The sequence below is a fragment of the Dendroctonus ponderosae genome, unplaced genomic scaffold (assembly GCF_020466585.1).
Source record: "Dendroctonus ponderosae isolate FM_Combo_2020 unplaced genomic scaffold, Dpon_F_20191213v2 Dpon_F_20191213_7, whole genome shotgun sequence".
Classification (NCBI taxonomy): domain Eukaryota; kingdom Metazoa; phylum Arthropoda; class Insecta; order Coleoptera; family Curculionidae; genus Dendroctonus; species Dendroctonus ponderosae.
This window is the reverse complement of record NW_026018916.1, coordinates 5,677,026-5,685,410: the sequence shown is the minus strand read 5'-3', so window position 1 is coordinate 5,685,410 and position 8,385 is coordinate 5,677,026. Positions and strand designations below refer to the sequence as shown.

Below are 8,385 nucleotides of genomic sequence, written 5' to 3'. Positions count from 1 at the left end.
TTCTTGAAACGCTCTTCCCAACTTTTAGAACAAGCAAACTCTTTGTTTTTGATTTTACTCCCCATTTCACTAGCATTTTCTTGCAAAACATTGCCACTTATGAGAACGTTTTCTTGTCTTTTTTGAGTAAACCACTTAATAAGTCCCTTGTCAACCTTTTCATGTGCAGATAATTTTAACTTCCTACATCTAACATTTGTTTTGTCGTACGCTGATAAAATATTTTCTCTGTTTTTCCATATTGTTGCAACAGTAAACTTTCCAAGTGTAATTACTTACAAATGTCACTCTGCTTTACTTTTTATTTTGTTAATAATAAGCTTTGCGTTTTTGTTTTTCCATTCTAAAACGATTTACATACATAACTCGGCAAAAAACAAGTCACTGCCTGTCTCTCGCTCTCACTAATATAAACAACTCCTCACGATTGGTGTTGCAGAGCGTGGAAGTTCGTTATAAACGGAAAGTGAATATACAACTAACCTAAAACGTGATCGTTATATCCGGAAGTTCGTTATAAACGGGTTCGTTATAACCAGTAAAAAAATACGTTGGTCCGTATGGGCGACGTTTCAATTAAAGGAAAAAGTTCGTTTTAACCGAAAGTTCATTATAACCGTTTTGATTATATGCGGACTTTACTGTATATCAACTTCTTGGTATATTGGATTGTTATCTACAGTTAATTACGTTGTCCTGAATATAAACTAATGAAATATGAAGGAAAAGTGCGCAAATCTTCCTGGGCACGTTATTAAAGCGAACATATTTTTTTCATTCCAATTACGCACAAATATGTTTTATCGGTCCCGGTAGGACAAAAAAAATCGCCTTGTATTATGCCAAGTGCAATTAAGAAACACCCTGTATAACATAACAGTCTGAGAACGATTAGATAGAAGAGTATTTTATGGGTGCAAAGTGATATACATATGTAGGTATAGAAGACCAAAAAAACATATATTGAGACAGTTCGAGTTTTATTAAAATTGAGCCAGATTTATCAATTTGTAAATTAGCGAAATTTTATCATCACATCACACACGAAATCACGCGTTGAGAATGCGAATGAAATTTCGGGAATTTTTCATTAAAAACCAATCGACCAATCGGTACTTGAAATTCGTTGAAGCAGAACCCTGTAATTCAAAATTATCTTCAAAGCAAGGGCGTCCCATTTAAACAGGCGTAAAACAAACTTTAATAATTAAGAAAAGCATTTGTTTGCGTTATAAAGCATTAGGAAGTTGTACGAACTAAGTTATATCACCCTGGAGATTGCCGTTTTCCAGGGAGCGCATCTTGAATAAAGGCATATTAATTTTCATTTTATTATGTCACCCATGCTCACCAGGGACATTCATTGTTCTGTATGTTTCCCTTTCAGGGAAATGTTTGAAAAATAATTTAAAAAAAAGAAAAAAAAAACGTGAAGAACAAAAAATCTTGTTAGCAGAGCGTGGTTTCGATCCACGGACCTCTGGGTTATGGGCCCAGCACGCTTCCACTGCGCCACTCTGCTATGTCTGTAACGACTTCCACCACAGTTCATTAACGAAATCCAATAATATGCGTCAATCTACACTTAATCCTTTAAACTCAATTTGTTACACATTAATTTAAAAACTCTTCAGCATTAACATTACAATCCCCATGGTTCTCAAAATTCACTAAAACGCCAAGTTATCCCTGCACATCCCTTATATCGCTCTCTTTCGTATTAATATGCTAAACAGAGAACCACAATGCAATTACCTGAGTATTCTCTAGTCCGGTTCTGTTTAAATAGAAGTTGGGTTAAGTTGAGCGAATCGCTTTCAGTCGGCGTCCTTTCTGTCAAGGCAAAACTCAGGTAAATAATTCCTTTCAACCCATTTTTAAAGCCTTTGTGCCCTTCCACTTATCGGTTTCATGCCTCTGGTCGATGCTTACTTATTGTAGTCGGCATCTTTCACGGCAATTCGGTTTAATTTGACTTCTTTAGTTGAACAGTTCACATCGGCAAGTAAATCTTGTGGTACCCAAGCTAACCTTAAAAGTGCTTGGCGGTAAACGTGCGGTGCTTACATTGAACATTTTTGCAAATTTACGATGAGTTCGCGTGTTTATGTGGGTGGAATCCCTTACGAAACCCGTGAAAGAGATCTGGAGACATTTTTCCGGGGATTCGGAAGAATTCGTGATGTCCTCATTAAAAATGGGTGAGTACAAATTGTTAATTTACCATGTGCGTCATTTGTGGATCCGAGTTATTTGTTTTGTAAACCGGCTATTTTTAGATGTTTTTTTTGTTGATTATAGTTCAGTTTAGAGATTGGTTTGTAACTAATGAACAGTTTTGAGACGATAGCAATGTTTACAGAATATACAGCCTGAGGCAATTAACCTCAAACAGGCACAACCGTTGGGCTTGTTGGTAATGAAAGTCCTAAAAATCTGTTAATTTTTTGATGGAATTCTACTGGGTTAGTGAGACTGTCTGATATTGGTTATTCTTATTCAACACTGAGCTTAATTAGTAGCTGATAGGCTTAGTCAATCATTCACTATCATTCCATGATAGCTTGAAATATCATTAAATTCCCACCTGCTCTTTACTTGATTAGATTTTAAGCTGAGCAAAACTTGTAATTATTGTGTCTTGGTGTGATAATCAGGAACAACCAAGCTAAATTGTTCTTATTTTTAACAACTTAAATGTCCTGCTGAGTTTAAAGGTTTTTTTTTGTGGAAGAATAGTGAATGCATCACTGCCTCGCAATACTAACAGATGGTCAATTTCTTGGAGTTTTCAAGTCATGAAACTACCACTGTATTTGGCAAAATAAACTAAATAAGGAAATATTATGATATATTTCCAGCCATTTTTTAATGTGGGCATTGTATTTGAATTGCAAATATTTCTTTCTTATTGGAAAAACAGTTACATTTTTGATCGCATTTATCTGCTATTATGCCATTTTCGATTCCCTTCAAAAATTTTCTGGATAATTTTGCGTATATCTTGAACGATGAAGAGCTGCAAAAATGTAGAATAGACTATTTACATATCGGCAATACTTTGCATTTGGGCTTATTTGAATATTTCCTACAAACTTTTAAACTTGATTTTTACCGGTTTCCTAGATACCTATGAAGTAATAGCAATTTAAAAGTGTTAATATTTTTTAATTTAGCCATTTGGCTGAACACGTATTTAATTATAGAGCATCACAAAAGGCAAATGTTGCCAAGTTCCAAAGGACATTAGATGTTACTAAACAAAGATCGCTATATTTCTTGTACAATAAAACCTTCAAGCTACTATTTAGATAAAGCGTTTGCCATAAACGCGTAAATTTTGTTTTAAATAATAGGTAATTTTTCTGTAACTATATTCTATATGGTGTGGCCTCGAATTTCCTTGTCAATTTTGAATGTTTTTGATTTAACAGCTTGTTGTTTCTTTTAATTATGAACGAAATTGTTCTTTTCATTCATATAAACAAAAAATCACATGGTGTTAAGTCTGCAGATTTGGGCGGCAATTCAATAAGGCGCATCCGCCCAATTCTACCGTTACCGGAATCTTCTGTCATTCTCTCTAGGTCTTATGCGGTCAAGAAAATAAAAAAAAGTTGTTCGAGAAATCGAGAAAAAAGCAATAACTGGAGTAAAATTTCATTTCCCCCTTCTCCCTGTGACGATTATTATGCACTTCGATCAAACCGTTCATCTTTTATTCTTCTCATTTGTTACATCAGCAATTTTTCACATATTGTCTATTATACTGATTGTATTCTTTAACACCTTTAAGCAGGTACGGTTTTGTGGAGTTCGACGATTATCGCGATGCAGAAGATGCCGTGTATGAGCTTCATGGCAAGAAGCTTTTGGGAATGCGAGTCAGCGTTGAAATGGCACGTGGAAGACCTCGCGGGCGCGATCAGGAATGGTTCTCTAGTCGAGATCATCGCCCCAGACAAGGACCGCCAGTCCGCACCAACTACAGGATTTTCGTTGAAAATCTATCTTCCGGAGTATCTTGGCAGGATCTGAAAGACTATCTCCGACCAGCGGGAGAAGTGACCTTTGCAGATGCCCATAAGAAATATAAAAATGAGGGTATCGTGGAATTTGCTAGCTACGATGATATGAAAAATGCAATTCGAAAGTTTGATGATACCGTGCTTAATGGGCGCCGCATTAGGCTGGTTGAGGACAAGAGCACTAGACGCTCGCGTTCCCGGAGTCGCTCACGGAGCCGAAGTTCAAGCGCTGAAAGCAGAAAGCGCGACCGTTCTAGGTAAATACTTTACATATTATTTAGCCTCCATTTACCTCCTCCACAAGGGAACGATTTTTAAACAAACTTGCAATTTCAGATCCAAGTCTTCTCGATCACCATCCAAAAAAGAGAAAAAAGCTTCATCTCGCTCGCGATCTCGAGATCGTTCCAGGTCTCGCAGGTCTGCGTCGCGCCATGAATCCAAAGATAGAAGCAAGAGTCGCTCGTTGTCCAAGAGGAAATCGGTTAAACGGACAAAGTCACGAAGCATCAGCGCATCTCCTGAAAAGCGATTTAAGGTAAGCGACAATTGCAAACATTCTTTTCTACCAATTTTCTAAAATATATCATGTAATAAATGCGTTTTCGGTATCTGTAAATGTTGCAAATTTTTTTCGGTCGCTTTTCTTAGGATAGTTTTGTTAGCTACTTGCTCACTCTATCATGTTGAAACTAATTTCACATTCTAAACGCGTTGAAATTTGGCTTCTTCAGTAATAATTAATTCAACACTGAAAGGATCGCCTTTCCACCATGCAAGTTTTTCGGGAGTTTGATACTATGATCGGCCGAAAAAACAATTAAATTGATATTGTGGACTGTATATTAATTTAATTACAGTGTTTAATGTATTTTACAATTTTTTTCAGGGCAAGTCTGTATCACGCTCAAGATCTCGTTCAAAGCATGAATCCAGATCAAAATCCCGCTCTCGATCCAAGAGCCCACTAGACAAGAAGGCATCACGAAGTCGCAGCCGGTCCCGTTCTTAATGACCCTGCGTTCCAAGCAAAGTAGTTTGTATCTTCGATATAATCATTTTCTACCGTCGTTTTTCAGTTTTTTTGTTGTTACGTTTTTTTTGTGAGAACTATCGCCAATTGCAATATACTTGGTTAGTGCCACAATGTTCCAGTTTACAATGAGTTCGCTGTTTCACTTCGTTCTTCACTCAGTTTCTATTTAACTAGTTTTTTTTTAAATAACATTTAAAGTTGTTTTTTTTCTCAATTTTATTTTCGATATTGATGGGTAAATGCGTACAATGGTTAAATACTTTACTCGCATTACAAAACTGCTTGTTGATACAAAGGTTGATTATTTAACTTGTGTATAATGAATTCCTTAGTATATAGTATGGCTTCATATTTGTATTACTAGTTACTATGATAATATTTTTTTGATGATAGTCAAGGGGCAACCACCTCATGAGTAAAGCAACCATGTAAGCAAATGGGAGCCCCTCAGTCTTAGCTCCTGGGCTGATTAATGGAAACCACCCATTATAGTTCCAAGCAAATGTAAGTTTAGTTTTTTAGGGATGTTAACGTAATAAAGGCTTCATAGATCTTATATGTTTGGGTGTTTTATTCTGTTTATTTGCAGTATATGTTTAATAATCTTGATGTTTCTCTTTTATAGGCGACAGGCCAATGTGATTTAAAGCCAGTCGTGTCAAAATAGCCAAACAACCCGCACACAGCCGTACAGTTTTACCAATAAAGATTCTCGTTCAAAATAGCCATACAGCCTTACGCAATCATGACAGATAAGCATTACAGCCCGTTCGCAAACCCACAACAATACAGCCTCTCATCGTGTAACCGTACAGCCAGTGCAGTGACAAAAACCGTTGAAAAGTTGCAATTCAGCGTCGCACTGACAGTACAGCCACACATTCTGCCATGTCTGTATGAGTAAGGTTTTTATTGGGGGGAAGGGAACTTAGTATTTTTTATTTCACATAATAGTTCAGTTCTGTTCATTTTCTATAATTTTATACTCATTTTATTACTACGAATCGAAAAGTTTACAATTTTATTGTAGATAGAGTATATGTTCAAATATTTGAGATTTTAAGATTTAATTCAGTATCATCAGTAATAATTTTAAATTTTACTTCATATAGCCCGATAATTTTACAAGGAGTACTAAATCAATCAACAAATGGAGTCGCTGTTGAATTTAGAGAAAAATGAGGGACATTTCTGCGAATGTTCAACACCTTGGAAAAAGTACTTCAGCTAATTTTTCCATATTTTCTTCATACATTTGCCACAAATCTATTGGCAAATCTAATTTCCGATGTGTGGGTTTTTTTATTTCACACAAATTTATTTCTGTTGATGTTTTTTTCAGCACTTTAAAGTGGTTTATTTATCATTTTCCATCACGTCTTAGATCGTGATTTGATCGCAACTATCTTATATGTTGTTGCTCCAAGCTCAAAAAGCTGCATTATTTCGGTAATATAGTTCTGCTCCTGATAAAGTTCTGGTCAGTGTTTGGTGTTATTTGTCTAGAAAAAGGGTTTGTTACTGCTCTTCTGTGTTGATACCCGCAGTATATTTGACTACAAACAGGCACACATTCTTCGTGTCTCAACTAATGTTTTCCTTGCCTTTGCCGACTGATTATTAGATTGGTGCCGTATACAATCCGCATTAAATGCGACATTGGGAAGGGAATATTCCTCCTCACTGATGTTGAATTTGGTTTCCGTCAATGATATTTTTTTGCTTTGGTTCTTTGTATGTTTCTCAAGTCTCGCAGTTCATCCGAATCCAAATAAATTTGCTGATGAATATTCAAATGTAGATAAATCTAGAGTATTATTTTTTACTAGGTACTTTCGTGCTCCAGGTATGCTTGCGTGTATATTACAACATTTGTGTGTCTTCAGAATTTAATTAATATTTAGATTCCAGATGTCCTAGGACAGGAAGGTGCTGCAAGAGTACTTTGTGGTTCACAATGTTTATTGGTCCACGTTCCACATCAGGTTTTTAAAAGAGATTGAACAAGTTATGGTAATTTTTTAATTATGTTCTTGTCACGATTTGCATGACTTCTCTATTTTCAAGTCACTTTCTGTTTTATTGCTTCCACTGGCTTATTATTGAGCATGCGAACGAATTCTCTTTGCCAAATTTACTTCGCAGTTATTATTGTTTTGCGTTTTAAACTATTTTAACATTACGTCTATTTTTATAGTTTTTTGTATTCTGCTATAGTGGGACTTGTTTGTACTTTTTAATACTGTATCGTATTACTTTGGAAGAGTTTTAAAATATATTTTGAAACAAATATGTGATGAAATTTACTTATCAGGACTTATTTTGATATCGAAATTCCAAAACTTCTGATGCATTTCCATCCAGGAAAGATAGAGAGCAAGTGACGCTCTGGATATCGACGTACTTTTTCCAATTTTCACTAAAAATGTAAATAAATGATTTTTTTACCTCTATTGGGAGTTTTTTTGGCTTCGACATTTTCCTAGAAGATAATTTTTATCCTGATTTTATAATCATTGTCCTTTCCTAAGATTTTTTGCCCGAATTTTATCAAGAAACGGCCATCTAACGTAACGAGGGAAATAACAGCTAACGGCAAAAACCCGTTTAGTCGGTAAAGGCGTCCATTCGGCACCATTCATTCATGTATAAACACGTCGTTAATGCGACCGAGATACGGCGCCGGCCGACGGCCGAAAACGACGTCTCCATCCCGGAGGAATCCGTGTCGCAACCGGACTTGTATCTCATAATTAACGGGTTTCCCTCGGTAGGACTCAGCAGTTTTTGCAAAGAAAACATGTTCAAACTTTGACGTTATTTTAAATTAGCAAACAAGTTTTTTTCAATATTGAAAAATTTTCAACATGTTTAGGTACACATGTAGGTAGAGTGAGATTGAGCCCACTTTGTATTTCTGACTAAGCTAAATAAAATTGCCTGAATAAAAAAAACTGGAATTTAATGTTTCTGGCTGCATTTTGATGATTTGATTATGTACTGTCCAATCGATTTAAGTTGGACTATGTTGCTTACAAACAAAACTAAAGCAAAAAACCAAACTTTTGAGTATGCGATGCGAAAACTGAATATTATTACCATGGACATCCCTTGACGAAAAGACGTCGCTGCTAACGAAAACATACAGCTTCATTTCGGACTCGGACTTTTTAATTTCGCCAGGGAGATTTTCCATTTTTACCGGATGGGATAAGTTAATTAAACAACCTACGGAGGGGATACGTCGGATTCGGGGACCAGGAATACTTGGTCGACAAAATTTACTTAAAAAACGGAAACTCATTTATTTTCGCTTGGAAA

At 35.9% G+C, this 8,385-nt stretch overlaps 1 protein-coding gene and 1 non-coding gene across 6 annotated transcripts; one reads left to right on the top strand and one right to left on the bottom strand.

Annotated features, from left to right (window-relative positions):
* Nucleotides 1-1,450: 1,450 nt before the first annotated feature.
* Nucleotides 1,451-1,522, bottom strand: Trnam-cau. Its single transcript has one exon. It is a non-coding gene; the product is annotated as a tRNA-Met (tRNA).
* Nucleotides 1,523-1,784: 262 nt separating this feature from the next.
* On the top strand, nucleotides 1,785-7,517 carry LOC109539748 (serine-arginine protein 55). 5 transcript variants are annotated; one of them, XM_019907724.2, is made up of 6 exons: nucleotides 1,785-1,852; nucleotides 1,985-2,201; nucleotides 3,797-4,285; nucleotides 4,365-4,566; nucleotides 4,918-5,568; nucleotides 5,690-7,517. In XM_019907724.2, the coding sequence occupies exons 2-5, from the start codon at nucleotides 2,092-2,094 to the stop codon at nucleotides 5,038-5,040; spliced, it is 924 nt and encodes a 307-aa protein (XP_019763283.1). In that variant the 5' UTR covers nucleotides 1,785-1,852; nucleotides 1,985-2,091; the 3' UTR covers nucleotides 5,041-5,568; nucleotides 5,690-7,517. The 5 variants fall into 5 exon arrangements, with proteins under 5 accessions (XP_019763283.1, XP_019763284.1, XP_019763282.1 ...); XM_019907723.2 differs by having other exon boundaries at nucleotides 1,789-2,201; nucleotides 4,918-5,064; nucleotides 5,458-5,568; XM_019907725.2 differs by having other exon boundaries at nucleotides 1,788-2,201; nucleotides 3,800-4,285.
* Nucleotides 7,518-8,385: the final 868 nt, after the last annotated feature.

Coding starts and splice junctions, on each gene's coding strand:
- LOC109539748 (XM_019907724.2), top strand. CDS start 2,092: ATGAGTTCGCGTGTTTATGTGGGTGGAATCCCTTACGAAACCCGTGAA. Junction 4,286..4,364: donor AGAAAGCGCGACCGTTCTAG/GTAAATACTTTA, acceptor TTGCAATTTCAG/ATCCAAGTCTTCTCGATCAC. Junction 4,567..4,917: donor CTCCTGAAAAGCGATTTAAG/GTAAGCGACAAT, acceptor AATTTTTTTCAG/GGCAAGTCTGTATCACGCTC.